We start from the raw sequence: 15,926 nt of genomic DNA, 5'->3' as shown, positions 1-15,926 counted from the left end.
CACTGCACCTCTCGTTACTGCACTGAGGGAGATTGAGCATAGGGTCAAATAAAGAAACGTCCCTTTTTCCAGACCCTGTCTTTCAATGATAATTCGTAAAAATCCAAATAACTTCACAGATCTTCATTGTAAAAGGTTTAAACACTGTTTCCCATGCTTGTTCAATGAACCATAAACAATTAATGAACATGCACCTGTGGAACGGTCTTTAAGACACTAACAGATTACAGATGGTAGGCAATTAAGGTCACAGTTATGAAAACTTAGGACACTAAAGATGCCTTTCTACTGACGGAAAAACACCAAAAGAAAGATGCCCAGGTCCCTGCTCATCTGTGTGAACGTGCCTTAGGCATGAGGACTCCAGATGTGGCCAGGGCAATAAATCGCAATGTCCGTACTGTGAGACGCCCAAGACAGCGCTACAAGGAGACAGGACGGACAGCTGATCGTCCTCGTAGTGGCAGACCACGTGTAACACCTGCACAGGATCGGAACATCCGAACATCACACTTGCAAAACAGCTATAGAATGGCTTCTACAACAACTGCCCAAGTTACACCAGATCGCACAATCCCTCCATCAGTGCTCAGACTGTCCACAATAGGCTGAGAGAGGCTGGACTGACGGCTTGTAGGCCTGTTGTAAAGGCAGGTCCTCACCAGACATCACCGGCAACAACGTCACCTATGGGCACAAACCCACCATCTCTGGATCAGACAGGATTGGCAAAAGGTTCTCTTCACTGACGAGTCACGGTTGTGTCTCACCAGGGGTGATGGTCGGATTTGCGTTTATCGGCGAAGGAATGAGCGTTACTCTGGAGCGGGATCGATTTGGAGGTGGAGGGTCCGTCATGGTCTGGGGCGGTGTGTCACAGCATCATCGGACTGAACTTGTTGTCATTGCAAGCAATCTCAATGCTGTTACAGGGGAGACATCCTCCTCCCTCATTTGGTACCCTTCCTGCAGGCTTATCCTGACATGACCCTCCAGCATGACAATGCCACCAGCCATACTGCTCGTTCTGTGCGTGATTTCCTGCAAGACCGGAATGTCAGTGTTCGGCCATGGCCAGTGAAGAGCCAGGATCTCAATCCCATTGAGCACGTCTGGGACCTGTTGGATCGGAGGGTGAGGGCTAGAGCCATTCGCCCCAGAAACGTCCTGGAACTTGCAGGTGCCTTGGTGCGAGAGTGGGGTAACATCTCACAGCAAGAACTGGCAAATCTAGTGCAGTCCCTGAGGAGGAGATGTACTACAGTACTTAATGCAGCTGGTGGCCACACCAGATACGGACTCATTATTCCATTTCTGTTAGTCACATGTCTGTGGAACTTGTTCAGTTTATGTCTCAGTTGTTGAATCTTATGTTCATACAAATATTTACACATGTTAAGTTTCCTGAAAATAAATAGTTGACAGTGAGGATTTCTTTGCTGAGTTTATGTTTTTCTCTAAAACCGCAGAGATTTGTATTGGATGAATATTGAATACACACACACACACAGACATAGTGTGAATCTGGGCGCATCGTCACAGTGACAGACCAAATAAGAGCAGGAAGAAAATTACATTCTAATGAAGTTTCTGAAAAAAAGGAGATAAGAAATTAATTGCTAATCTGCTCTGCTCTCTCTCGCCCTTTCTGTCCTCTCTCCCTCTATATCCCCACGCTCCATCTCTCCCTTTCTCTTCTCTCGCTCTCTCTCCTCTGCCAACAGTGACTTTTGTCCAGCCAAGACGAGCGTGGCAGGGGATGACAAGCAAAAGGCTAAGCCACACACGTTGGCTGGACATAACGGTGTGGTAGTGACGGAGGAGATGGGCCACCATCCTGCAGGATTACGTAACCATTTGCGTAGGGAGACCATGGCAATCAGACAGGAGCCAAATCTACTTCCCTTTCAATACACACACACCATACTGCAGGCACACACACACTCAATCATCTTTCCATTCAGTCTCTCTCTTTCTTGCTATCGCTGTCCCTTCCTCATCCCTTTCTCTACCTTCACCCCCCCCACTCTCTCCCTCTCTCTGTCAGAACAGTATCAGGTTGTCCCTTTATCTGAGTGTAATCTGAGCTGTACAGTGGCCCTGTGTGCTCCTGTGTAGTTGTCTGGCTCAGCAGTGTCAGACACTGCAGTGCAGTGGTAGTCAACTAGATTCAGCCGTGGGATGATTTTTGTCGATGAGGATGGTCGGGGGGGGGGCTGGAACATAATTATAATAATTGATACACTGCAAATTGACCACAACTAAGCCCCAAAAATATATTACTTTAAAATAACAATAGTTTCATACCTTGATTACATTGAGACACGATCACATCTCTTTTTTTATTCGTGGGAATACATTTCCTAAATGAAACCTAAATTCCTGGTGATTTTACAGTCGTTTTTTCCCCCAAAACTAAAATGCTGCATGTCACCTGTTGCTGACCCTTACTGTCATGTTTTCTACAGTAAGGTAGTGGTGTGAAGGTGTTGTTGACCCTGCTGTAGTGGTTCCTACAGTAAGGTAGTGGTGTGAAGGTGTTGCTGACCCTGCTGTAGTGGTTTCTACAGTAAGGTAGTGGTGTGAAGGTGTTGTTGACCCTGCTGTAGTGGTTTCTACAGTAAGGTAGTGGTGTGAAGGTGTTGCTGACCCTGCTGTAGTGGTTCCTACAGTAAGGTAGTGGTGTGAAGGTGTTGTTGACCCTGCTGTAGTGGTTCCTACAGTAAGGTAGTGGTGTGAAGGTGTTGTTGACCCTGCTGTAGGGGTTCCTACAGTAAGGTAGTGGTGTGAAGGTGTTGCTGACCCTGCTGTAGTGGTTCCTACAGTAAGGTAGTGGTGTGAAGGTGTTGTTGACCCTGCTGTAGTGGTTCCTACAGTAAGGTAGTGGTGTGAAGGTGTTGATGACGCTGCTGTAGTGGTTCCTACAGTAAGGTAGTGGTGTGAAGGTGTTGCTGACCCTGCTGTAGTGGTTCCTACAGTAAGGTAGTGGTGTGAAGGTGTTGTTGACCCTGCTGTAGTGGTTCCTACAGTAAGGTAGTGGTGTGAAGGTGTTGTTGACCCTGCTGTAGTGGTTCCTACAGTAAGGTAGTGGTGTGAAGGTGTTGTTGACCCTGCTGTAGTGGTTCCTACAGTAAGGTAGTGGTGTGAAGGTGTTGCTGACCCTGCTGTAGTGGTTCCTACAGTAAGGTAGTGGTGTGAAGGTGTTGCTGACCCTGCTGTAGTGGTTCCTACAGTAAGGTAGTGGTGTGAAGGTGTTGTTGACCCTGCTGTAGTGGTTCCTACAGTAAGGTAGTGGTGTGAAGGTGTTGCTGACCCAGCTGTAGTGGTTCCTACAGTAAGGTACTGGTGTGAAGGTGTTGTTGACCCTGCTGTAGTGGTTCCTACACTAAGGTAGTGGTGTGAAGGTGTTGATGACCCTGCTGTAGTGGTTCCTACAGTAAGGTAGTGGTGTGAAGGTGTTGTTGACCCTGCTGTAGTGGTTCCTACAGTAAGGTAGTGGTGTGAAGGTGTTGTTGACCCAGCTGTAGTGGTTCCTACAGTAAGGTAGTGGTGTGAAGGTGTTGTTGACCCTGCTGTAGTGGTTCCTACAGTAAGGTAGTGGTGTGAAGGTGTTGTTGCTGTAGTGGTTCCTACAGTAAGGTAGTGGTGTGAAGGTGTTGTTGACCCAGCTGTAGTGGTTCCTACAGTAAGGTAGTGGTGTGAAGGTGTTTTAACAGTAACACTCACAAGCCTGTGGCTGAGCCTGCTGCTTCCGTAGAACAGAACTGTTTGGTTTGTTTAACTCACATGGTTTGTGTTGTTGGGGAGAAAATAAAAAAACCACAGCCGTGTTTATATTTTCTGTAAAACACCACACACTTTTACAACCCTTTCCATTCATCATTAAATAGCCACTGACTGAGTCGAAAAGATTCAAGCTTTGCTCTACTCCAGATACGTTTTAGATTTGTTTTTTCTGCTCTCTGTCTTCTGCCTGCTTTCTTTCTGTCCGTCTCCCCCTTCAAATACCCTCCTCTTGTTCTTGGCTTCAATTGCTCCGTTTTGGCTTTCGCTCATATCCCAAATTCATCCTAAAGCCATCTCTTCTTCCCTCTCTCTCTCTCTCTCCTTCCCTCTCTCATCACACTTCCAACTGCCTCGCATACCTTTCCCTCTCCATCCATCTCTCTCTCTCTTCTTCCCTCTCACATCACACTTCCATCTGCCTGGCATACCGTTCCCTCTCCATCCATCTCTCTCTCTCTCTCTCACATCACACTTCCATCTGCCTGGCATACCTTTCCCTCTCCATCCATCTCTCTCTCACATCACACTTCCAACTGCCTGGCATACCGTTCTCTCTCACATCACACTTCCATCTGCCTGGCATACCGTTCCCTCTCCATCCATTTCTCTCTCTCACATCACACTTCCATCTGCCTGGAATACCGTTCCCTCTCCATCCATCTCTCTCTCTCTCTCTCTCTCTCTCACATCACACTTCCATCTGCCTGGCATACCTTTCCCTCTCCATCCATCTCTCTCTCACATCACACTTCCATCTGCCTGGCATACCGTTCCCTCTCCATCCATCTCTCTCTCTCACATCACACTTCCATCTGCCTGGCATACCGTTCCCTCTCCATCCATCTCTCCATCTCACCCTCACTTATTTGAACAGGATTGGATGTATCAGCCATGTGGTGATGACATGGTTGTAGATCGCTGTAGACAGCAGCTCTTCATCCAACCAGAGATGGAAGCACCACACCAGACCCAACTAACTAATCACAGCTAGATCAGACATAACATGTCAAACTCTGAGCACAGACGGTGTTAAATCAAACCCGATCTGTCAAACTCCCGAGTGCAGGTATATCAGACCTGATGTGTTAAACTCAGAGCAAAGTTAAATCAAACTCAGAGCACAGGTACTGTATATCAGACCACACCTGTCAACCTCTGAGGATGATTCCTATACAGGCTGTATCACATCCGGCCGTGATTGGGAGTCCCATAGGGCGGCGCACAATTGGCCCAGCGTCATCTGGGTTTGGCCGGGGTAGGCCGTAATTGTAAATAAGAATTTGTTCTTAACTGACTTGCCTAGTTAAATAAAGGTTAAATAAAATAAATCAAATAAACACTCGGAGGTGATGCTTGATACATGGACTCAGATGTGTACCGACTCAAATTTCGATGAGTACTGAGATTCCTACCTGCTGAGGTGTTATTCCTGCTTCTACCAAGTTAAGTGTTATAAGTGGAGTGAGGTGACCTTTATCAGAGCCTGAAATGAGAAGGTGCCTTACTGCAGAGGAGAATCATTTCACACCTGCTGCAGGTGAGGGGAGAGGTAAGGGGAAAAGGTGAGAGTTGAGGGAGGAAAGATGAGGTGTGAGGGGGGAGGAGAACAGGGGTGAGAAGGAAGAAAGGAGAAGAGAGAGACAAGTGAAGGGTGAGAGAGGCAGAAGACTGGAATAAGAGTGAAGTGAAAGATGGTTCAGAAGGGTGGCCGGTGTTCTCCTCTGTTCTCAATTCGACAGCCTGTTAGCACTGAAATTAATAACATTGTGTGCCGTGACTCAGCAATAACCTAAATTAAATGATCAAAGTTAAGAACTGCTCTACTTTCCTGCACACGCACACACACACTTACATAACTGACAACACACTTTAATCCATAACTCACACACCCTCCTCGACAGACTGATATAACTCCAGCTGATTAATGTGGCCAGGAGTGCAGTGGCACGTTAGCCTTGCTGTAACGTTAGAGTAATGTTACGTAAACGTTAGCTGAGCGCTACGAGCCAGGTCCCATTCCCTCTCCTGTAGACAGTCTTAATGGAAGTCTAATTAGAGTAATGAGGGCTTATAAAGTGTGTGTGTATGTGTGTAAAGCTAAAACAGTCCCCTCCTGCCCCATTCCTGGGTGCTGAGTGAGACCGAGACAGTCAAAGAGACAGAAGGAGAGGCAGAGAGACAGAAGGAGAGGTATAGAGAGAGAGAGAGAGACAGCGAGAGAGAGAGACAGCGAGAGAGAGAGAGACAGCGAGAGAGAGAGACAGCGAGAGCGAGAGACAGCGAGAGCGAGAGCGAGAGCGAGACAGACAGCGAGAGAGAGACAGACAGACAGCGAGAGAGAGAGAGAGAGAGAGAGAGACAGACAGCGCGAGAGAGAGAGAGAGAGACAGACAGACAGCGGGAGGGAGACAGAGAGCGAGAGAGGGACAGAGAGCGAGAGAGGGACAGAGAGCGAGAGAGGGACAGAGAGCGAGAGAGGGACAGAGAGCGAGAGAGGGACAGAGAGCGAGAGAGGGACAGAGAGCGAGAGAGGGACAGAGAGCGAGAGAGGGACAGAGAGCGAGAGGGGGACAGAGAGCGAGAGGGGGACAGAGAGCGAGAGGGACAGAGAGCGAGAGGGACAGAGAGCGAAAGAGAGCGAGAGGGACAGAGAGCCAAAGAGAGCCAAAGAGAGCGAAAGAGAGCGAGAGAACTTACAGCTGCATGATCAGGTAGAGGTGGTTGGAACTCTCATAGATGTCCTCCAAAGCCACTATGTTCTCATGCTTGATTCTGGAGGGACAGAAAACACAGACAACGTTAGTCTATTACTCATGTATAACTATAACCCTTCAAACAGATGATCCGATCCCAGACTGTCTCAACCCCCATCTACACCACCTTTACCTCAGCTCTAGAGTCATCTCAAACACTTACTAAACCTGAACATAAAACATAAGCCCAAGCCTTATCCTAACCCTTTCCCTCCTTTCTGTCTCTATTGATACAGTCAACACCATACTCAGGCCTCGCCATAGTAACTGCTCCATGGTGAAAGTGTATAGTGTACACATGGGACATGCTTGTGCTGCTGTGGCGCTTGTGCTGCTGGTCTGTGTGCGTGTGCTGCTGTGGTGGTGGCCTGTGTGCGTGTGCTGCTGTGGTGGTGGTCTGTGTGCGTGTGCTGGTGGTCTGTGTGCGTGTGCTGCTGTGGTGGTGGTCTGTATGCGTGTGCTGCTGTGGTGGTGGTCTGTGTGCTTGTGCTACTGTGGTGGTGGTCTGTGTGCGTGTGCTGCTGTGGTGGTGGTCTGTGTGCGTGTGCTGCTGTGGTGGTGGTCTGTGTGCGTGTGCTGCTGTGGTGGTGGTCTGTGTGCGTGTGCTGCTGTGGTGGTGGTCTGTGTGCTTGTGCTACTGTGGTGGTGGTCTGTGTGCTTGTGCTACTGTGGTGGTGGTCTGTGTGCATGTGCTGCTGTGGTGGTGGTCTGTGTGCGTGTGCTGCAGTGGTGGTGGTCTGTGTGCTTGTGCTACTGTGGTGGTGGTCTGTGTGCATGTGCTGCTGTGGTGGTGGTCTGTGTGCGTGTGCTGCTGTGGTGGTGGTCTGTGCGTGTGCTGCTGTGGTGGTGGTCTGTGTGCGTGTGCTGCTGTGGTGGTGGTCTGTGTGAGTGTGCTGCTGTGGTGGTGGTCTGTGTGAGTGTGCTGCTGTGGTGGTGGTCTGTGTGCTTGTGCTACTGTGGTGGTGGTCTGTGTGCGTGTGCTGCTGTGGTGGTCGTCTGTGTGCTTGTGCTACTGTGGTGGTGGTCTGTGTCCATGTGCTTCTGTGGTGGTGGTCTGTGTGCGTGTGCTGCTGTGGTGGTGGTCTGTGTGCGTGTGCTGCAGTGGTGGTGGTCTGTGTGCTTGTGCTACTGTGGTGGTGGTCTGTGTGCATGTGCTGCTGTGGTGGTGGTCTGTGTGCGTGTGCTGCAGTGGTGGTGGTCTGTGTGCGTGTGCTGCAGTGGTGGTGGTCTGTGTGCGTGTGCTGCTGTGGTGGTGGTCTGTGTGCGTGTGCTACTGTGGTGGTGGTCTGTGTCCATGTGCTTCTGTGGTGGTGGTCTGTGTGCGTGTGCTGCTGTGGTGGTGGTCTGTGTGCGTGTGCTGCAGTGGTGGTGGTCTGTGTACTTGTGCTACTGTGGTGGTGGTCTGTGTGCATGTGCTGCTGTGGTGGTGGTCTGTGTGCGTGTGCTGCAGTGGTGGTGGTCTGTGTGCGTGTGCTGCAGTGGTGGTGGTCTGTGTGCTTGTGCTGCCGGTCTGTGTGGGTGTCTTCGATGCCTCGTGACCCATTTGCCGATGATGTTATCACAAGGGGGGAATAATACTGTACACACACACACACACACACACACAGGAAGCGTGAGCAGGTGGGGAGTTCAGTACATGCATTAGGAGTGTGTGATCTCTGAGCTCGTAGCGAGCGGTGGAGCGTAGAGATATGAGTCATAAACAGTCTGAGGAGAGATGGCTGAGATGAGAACACCAGGGAGAATGGTGTGTGTTTAAACTCTCCCTGGGATCATGGAAGGGTAAAACAGATGGGAACCTCAGAGTAGAGATAGAGGATTCCTGATCTGCAGTCATTACATGACAAATCCTTCCACAGTTAATGCCTTATTATTTAGCAACTGATTCTCTGTCTCTTAGAGAAAGCCGTGTGTGTGTGTGTGTGTGTGTGTGTGTGTGCATGTGAATCCCTGTCGAGCTGCAGGATCCAAATTAACTAGTAGGCGACAGAGTGGGCAGGGACTGTGGCACGACACTATACCCTAACTTCACAGAGCAAGAAAGGGAGAAAGAGAACCTGATCATTTCTTTGTGAATGTGTGTGTGCGCCAGTTCTCGATTTTTGACACGCGTGTGTTTCTGAATGTGTGTTCACACTTGACCACTTGAAGTGTATACATATATACTACATATTCAAAAGTATGTGGACGCCTGCTAGTCAAACATTTCATTCCAAAATCATGGGCATTAATATCTAGTTGGTCCTCCCTTTGCTGCTATAACATCATCCACTCTTCTGGGAAGCCTTTCCACGAGATGTTGTAATATTGCTTCCATTCAGCCACAAGAGCATTAGTGAGGTCGGGCACTGATGTTGGGCAATTAGGCCTGGCTAATAGTCGTGTTCCAAATCATCCCAAATGTGTTCGATGGGGTTGAGGTCAGGGCGCTGTACAAGCCAGTCAAGTTCTTCCACATCGATCTCGACAAACCATTTCTGTATGGACCTCTTTGTGCACTAACCATGAAAAACAGCCCCAGACCATTATTCCTCCTCCACCAAACTTTACAGTTGGCACTATGCATTGGGGAAGGTGGCGTTCTCCTGGCAATCCACCAATCCCCAGATTAGTCCATCGGACTGCCAGATGGCAAAGCATGATTCATCACTCCAGAGAACGTCTTTCCACTGCTCCAGTGTCCAATGGTGGCGAGCTTTACACCACTCCAGCCGACGGTTGGCATTGCAAATGGTGATGTTAGGCTTGTGTGCGTCTGCTCGGCCAAGGAAACCCATTTTATGAAGCTCCCAACAAACAGTTGTGCTGACGTTGCTTCCAGAGGGAGTTTGGAACTCTGTAGTGAGTGTTGCAACCGAGGACAGATGATTTTTACGCACTACACGCTTCAGCCCTCGTCGGTCCTTTTCTGTAAGCTTGTGTGGCCTACCACTTCGCGGCTGAGACGTTGTTGCTCCTAGACGCTTCCACTTCACAATAACAGCACTTACAGTTGACCGGGGCAGCTCTAGCAGGGCAGAAATTTGACGAACTGACTTGTTGGAAAGGTGGCATCCTATGACGGTGCCACGTTGAACGTCACTGAGCTCTTCAGTAAGGCCATTCTACTGCCAATGTTTGTCTATGGAGATTGCATGGCTGTGAGCTCGATTTTATACACCTGTCAGCAACGGGTGTGGCTGAAATAGCCGAATACAGTAATTTGAAGGCCATCCACATACTTTGTATATATAAAGTACATGTGAATGACACTAAGGTATGAAGCACTGACCTTGAGGTGTGTCTTGTGACCTCAGGCCATATTAGCATGTCAATCAGCTGGTTGCCAGGAGACGCTGGGAGTGGCAGAAAGCCAAAGGTCAAACATGGAAGGCGTCAGAGGCTAGGCCACACCTCCCCCCTCCACTGACTGGATCACAGTGACAACACCTATCCCCCATAAATATTTCCAGGGTCAGTGGTGTCTCTCCTGTCCCTAGGGAACACGCATGGTATACTGCAATAATAACACCAACACATACTGTAGCCGCTTACTTCTGGACTTTTGAGTGACTGAGTGAGTGAGTGAGACCTTGTGGAACTACTGAGCACTGGGCCAGATCCAAGGTGATATCTGACCATATACACGCTCACAAGCACAGCCAAGTCCAAGCTGTGGAGAGGGATTACTGTATTATCTAGTGACGTGGAGATGAATGTCTTGGGTTTTATCCCATAGGTGTGTGTGTGCGTGTGTGTTCATACAGACCTCTACTCAGCTACCTGACAATATGTCTGAATAATAAGTGTAAAATAGTGTTTCTCACTGGGAGAAAAGATTAGAATGAACATTCAGTACAGTATCAGCACTTAGGAGACAAGGTCACTAAGAAAATAAATAGGAGACAGGACATTTTCTATAGTTGCTACCAACCCAGATCTCCTCTTCTGTGAGTGTGAGACTGTGGATCGTGACCTAAAGATAACAGTGAATGGGGAGTAGTGGGAGGGAAGTGTGCGTGATGGTGACGGGCGGCTGTGTTTTCCGTTCGGTCGCCAGGGTAACAGGTGTTAGGGAGGAGAAGGTAGGTGGGAGACTTACTTGCGGAGCACGGTGATCTCGTTCTCGATGCTGCTCTCTTTCCCCTTCAGGGCCTTCTTGGGGATACACTTCACAGCAAACATCTTCCCCGTAGACCTCTCCTGGGCCAACACCACCTCAGAGAATGCCCCGCTAGGAGAGAGAAATGAGGAAAGAGAAAACATTTGATTAATCAATTAGCAATCGTGTAAGACCATTCAACACAAGTGCAGATACTAAACACAGACATGAAACAGCTAAAAAAGTTAACAAGGTTTCCATGAGAGAGAGACAGAGCTAGAGAGAGAGACAGACAGCGAGAGCGAGAGATAGTGAGAGCGAGAGCGAGACAGCGAGAGAGAGAGCGAGAGAGAGCGAGACAGCGAGAGAGAGAGATAGCGAGACAGCGAGCGCGAGAGAGATAGCGAGCGTGAGAGAGACAGCGAGCGCGAGAGAGACAGCGAGCGCGAGAGAGACAGCGAGAGAGAGAGACAGCGAGAGAGAGAGACAGCGAGAGAGAGAGACAGCGAGAGAGAGAGACAGCGAGACACAGCGAGAGAGAGAGAGCGAGAGAGAGACAGCGAGAGAGAGACAGCGAGAGAGAGACAGCGAGAGAGAGACAGCGAGAGAGAGACAGAGAGAGACAGAGAGAGAGACAGCGAGAGAGACAGCGAGAGAGACAGCGAGAGAGACAGAGAGAGAGAGACAGAGAGAGAGAGACAGAGAGAGAGAGACAGAGAGAGAGAGAGACAGAGAGAGAGAGAGACAGAGAGAGAGAGACAGTGAGAGAGAGACAGTGAGAGAGAGACAGTGAGAGAGAGACAGTGAGAGAGAGAGACAGTGAGAGAGAGAGACAGTGAGAGAGAGAGAGTGAGAGAGAGAGAGTGAGAGAGAGAGAGACAGTGATAGAGAGAGAGAGAGAGAGACAGTGATAGAGAGAGAGAGAGAGACAGCGAGAGAGAGAGACAGACAGCGAGAGAGAGAGACAGCGAGAGAGAGAGAGAGACAGCAAGAGAGAGAGACAGCGAGAGAGAGAGACAGCGAGAGAGAGAGCGACAGCGAGCGACAGCGAGCGAGAGAGCGACACAGCGACAGCGAGCGACACAGCGACAGCGAGCGACAGAGCGATAGCGAGCGAGAGAGCGACAGAGAGCAAGAGAGCGACAGAGAGCGACAGAGAGCGACAGAGAGCGAGAGAGCGACAGCGAGAGAGAGACAGCGAGAGAGAGACAGCGAGAGAGAGACAGCGACAGCGAGAGCTGTTCATTAATGCATACTCGGCTCCATGAATCTCACTGTTCTCTGTCCAGCTCATCTGAAACCCTCCAAACCACTCACTCACTATATCACCATCACTAACACACTTCACAGCCCCTCAGCTATCAGTCTATCGCTCTCTCCCTCACCGTCTCCCCCCTCTCTCTTTATCTATCGCTCTCTCCCTCACCGTCTCCCTCACCGTCTCCCCCTCTCTCTTTATCTATCACTCCCGCTTGTTGTCCTCTACTTATTGTTTCATGTTCAATTTGCTCTATAATATGCTTGATCTCCTCCTTATCCTTTGTCCCAGTTCCCTCGGTCTCCCTCTCTCCCTTCTCCACAGTTCATGTTTATTCTCACTATGTTCCCTCCTCCATATATCGGTTCCCTTCTTCCCCGTTCCGCTCTTTCTCTCCCTCACCTCGTTTTCCTGCTGCGTTCTCCTTGTTAGCGCATTAGGAAATCAAATTTCATATGTGGTTTGCTTTCATTCATAAGCTGATTAATGGTGCATGCTGCTGTGCCAATCAGCAATGAAGGAACGAGGGGAGACAGGGAACACGTCCTCCCTCTTCCTCTCTACCCTCTTCCTCTCCACTATTATTCTATTCTTCCGTTCCCCGCCTCTCCTCATCCCGCTCTCGTCTCCCCTGCCTTTGGGACATGGTGCCGGTTATGAATTCATTCATACTTCCTTTCATCGTTCTCGTCATCTCCTCCCTCCTTTCTGTCCTTTTATTACACTCTGCTGATGGGAGTGAAATAAGGCATATCAAGCATGACATCATTTTGGAAAGTGTACAATTTCAGTAAAACCTGAGTAATACATTATTTTATTTAACGAGGCAAGTCAGTAAAGAACAAATTCTTATTTACAATGACGGCCTACCGGGGAACAGTGGGTTAACTGCCTTGTTCAGGGGCAGAACGACAGGTTTTACCTTGTCAACTCTGGGATTCCATCTTGCAACCTTCCGGTTACTAGTCCAACGCTCTAACCACTAGGCTACCTGCTGCCCCATTAATATAACCTTAGTAATATTCAACACAACTTATTAGTGTGTGTGTGTGTGTGTGTGTGTGTGTAGTGCTATAGTCCAGATAGCACTAGAGCCATTTAGAAACCCCCATTTGCTGAAGAAGACATCACCATCTGACATCTACAAGACATCACCATCTGACACTTCACTGAAAAGCTCTAAAAACACTGATGCAGAGATAAAACAGAAATGCAGGCCTGTCGCTATGCTACACACATACACACACACACACACACACACACACAACCCCTCTTAACCATGGCGAAGTCACCCAGCCTCCACCCATCTCCCTCGGCTACGAGAGCCAGCTGGTCACCCACCCTCGCTGGTCTGTTGTAAGCAGCACGCCCATTAGGAAGGCTAGGACTGGGTCTCCATCGCTGTACACTATAGACTACGAATGTGGTTTAGTCTCTGCCCAGAGAGAAGGAAAGAGACTGACCACATACCGTGAAACCAAAACGCCACAAGACAGGGAAGGAGCGAAGGCAACAGGAGATAGACATATACAGTAGAAATGGGAGAGAAGAGAGGGAGGCAAGCGTGGGTGAATCCTGTAATTGATAGAGAGAGAGAGAGAATCCTGTGTGTGGGTTTGAGACAGAGAAGAGCTGTATGTGTGAATGAGACCCGTAAGAGAAAAGCTGAACGGCAGGCGCTACAGTACAACAAAGACAACCTTTAAAGCATTCACACAGGACAGAGAGAGCCACCACAGGGTACATACAGTACAGTATCAACCCCGTCGATTGGCTGGAAATCAATATTTTATTTTATTTTTTGTTGACAGGGAGCAGAGGGATTGTGTAATACAGCATCTCCCCAGCTGTGTTCACACACAAAGTGGCTTTGAGTGTGTGCGTGTATGCATGTGTGGTTATTGGGGGTTGACTAGGTGTTTTGCAGTTCAAGTTTGTCCCTTCTGCTATCGCAGTTGCTGGCAACATTGGGCGATACCGTTTCCTCGTGTGCATAAACCTGGGTAATTGTCTCAGCGAGGCTCCAGTGAGTATGATTGCATTGAATGGAAACTACATAGGCAGCCTGCAGCTAGTGTAGAGTGTGTGAGTGTGACAGATATCCATTGTGACAGGTCCTCTTGGTTAACGGGGCCCGATTGAATAATGCTGGCGCAAAGGGATATCTCCTACAGAGACAAAGATGAGCGCTCACATGGGAGAAGCACACACAGTCAGCGAGGCTGAGAGAGCGAGCCTGAGAGAGCGAGACTGAGAGAGCGAGCGAGCGAGGCTGAGAGAGCGAGCGAGCGAGGCTGAGAGAGCGAGCGAGCGAGCAAGCCTGAGAGAGAGAGCGAGCGAGCGAGGCTGAGAGCGAGCGAGCGAGGCTGAGAGCGCGAGCGAGCGAGGCTGAGAGAGCGAACGAGCGAGCGAGCGAGGCTGAGAGAGCGAGCGAGCGAGCGAGGCTGAGAGAGCGAGGCTGAGAGAGCGAGGCTGAGAGAGCGAGCGAGCGAGGCTGAGAGAGCGCGAGCGAGGCTGAGAGAGCGCGAGCGAGGCTGAGAGAGCGCGAGCGAGGCTGAGAGAGCGCGAGCGAGGCTGAGAGAGCGCGAGCGAGGCTGAGAGAGCGCGAGCGAGGCTGAGAGAGCGCGAGCGAGGCTGAGAGAGCGAGCCTGAGAGAGCGAGAGAGCGAGCGAGGCTGAGAGAGCGAGCGAGCGAGGCTGAGAGAGCGAGCGAGCGAGGCTGAGAGAGCGAGCGAGCGAGGCTGAGAGAGCGAGCGAGCGAGGCTGAGAGAGCGAGAGCGCGGGAGAGGCTGAGCGAGAGCGCGGGAGAGGCTGAGCGAGAGCGCGGGAGAGGCTGAGCGAGAGCGCGGGAGAGGCTGAGCGAGAGCGCGGGAGAGGCTGAGCGAGAGCGCGGGAGAGGCTGAGCGAGAGCGCGGGAGAGGCTGAGCGAGAGCGCGGGAGAGGCTGAGCGAGAGCGCGGGAGAGGCTGAGCGAGAGCGCGGGAGAGGCTGAGCGAGAGCGCGGGAGAGGCTGAGAGAGAGAGAGCGGGAGAGGCTGAGAGAGAGAGAGCGGGAGAGGCTGAGAGAGAGAGAGCGGGAGAGGCTGAGAGAGAGAGAGCGGGAGAGGCTGAGAGAGAGAGAGCGGGAGAGGCTGAGAGAGAGGCTGAGAGAGAGTGAGAGAGAGGCTGAGAGAGAGGCTGAGAGAGAGGCTGAGAGAGAGAGAGAGAGAGAGAGAGAGAGAGGCTGAGAGAGAGAGGCTGAGAGAGAGAGGCTGAGAGAGAGAGGCTGAGAGAGAGAGAGGCTGAGAGAGAGAGAGGCTGAGAGAGAGAGAGGCTGAGAGAGAGAGAGAGGCTGAGAGAGAGAGAGAAGCTGAGAGAGAGAAGCTGAGAGAGAGAGGCTGAGAGAGAGAGAGGCTGAGAGAGAGAGAGGCTGAGAGAGAGAGAGGCTGAGAGAGAGAGAGAGGCAGAGAGAGAGAGGCAGAGAGAGAGAGGCAGAGAGAGAGAGGCAGAGAGAGAGAGGAAGAGAGAGAGAAAGAGCGAGGCTGAGAGAGCGAGGCTGAGAGAACGAGAGAGCGAGAATGAGAGAGCGAGAGAGCGAGGCTGAGAGAGCGAGGCTGAGAGAGCGAGGCTGAGAGAGCGAGAGCGAGGCTGAGAGAGCGAGGCTGAGAGAGCGAGAGCGGGAGAAGCTGAGAGAGAGAGAGCGGGAGAGGCTGAGAGAGAGAGAGCGGGAGAGGCTGAGAGAGAGAGAGCGGGAGAGGCTGAGAGAGAGAGAGCGGGAGAGGCTGAGAGAGAGAGAGCGGGAGAGGCTGAGAGAGAGAGAGCGGGAGAGGCTGAGAGAGAGAGAGCGGGAGAGGCTGAGAGAGACTGAGAGAGCGGGAGAGGCTGAGAGAGAGAGGCTGAGAGAGAGAGGCTGAGAGAGAGAGAGAGGCTGAGAGAGAGAGAGAGGCTGAGAGAGCGAGCGAGCGAGGCTGAGAGAGCGAGCGAGCGAGGCTGAGAGAGCGAGCGAGCGAGCGAGCCTGAGAGAGAGAGAGCGAGCGAGCGAGGCTGAGAGCGAGCGAGCGAGGCTGAGAGC

At 50.8% G+C, this 15,926-nt stretch overlaps 1 protein-coding gene across 1 annotated transcript in view; it reads right to left on the bottom strand.

Annotated features, from left to right (window-relative positions):
* The window catches only part of LOC139378634 (calcium/calmodulin-dependent protein kinase type 1D-like), a 62,080-nt gene that overhangs the window by 13,243 nt on the left and 32,911 nt on the right, over positions 1-15,926 (bottom strand). The window contains exons 2-3 of the mRNA XM_071120978.1: positions 10,621-10,752; positions 6,484-6,558 (exon numbers count right to left, since the gene is read on the bottom strand). Of these exons, the coding sequence (XP_070977079.1) occupies positions 6,484-6,558; positions 10,621-10,752 (207 nt within the window). The remainder of the gene's footprint in view (positions 1-6,483; positions 6,559-10,620; positions 10,753-15,926) is intronic.

Source organism: Oncorhynchus clarkii, chromosome 21, assembly GCF_045791955.1.
Source record: "Oncorhynchus clarkii lewisi isolate Uvic-CL-2024 chromosome 21, UVic_Ocla_1.0, whole genome shotgun sequence".
Lineage (NCBI taxonomy): Eukaryota > Metazoa > Chordata > Actinopteri > Salmoniformes > Salmonidae > Oncorhynchus > Oncorhynchus clarkii.
Note: the sequence above shows the minus strand (reverse complement) of the source record. Positions and strands in the feature narration are given on the sequence as shown.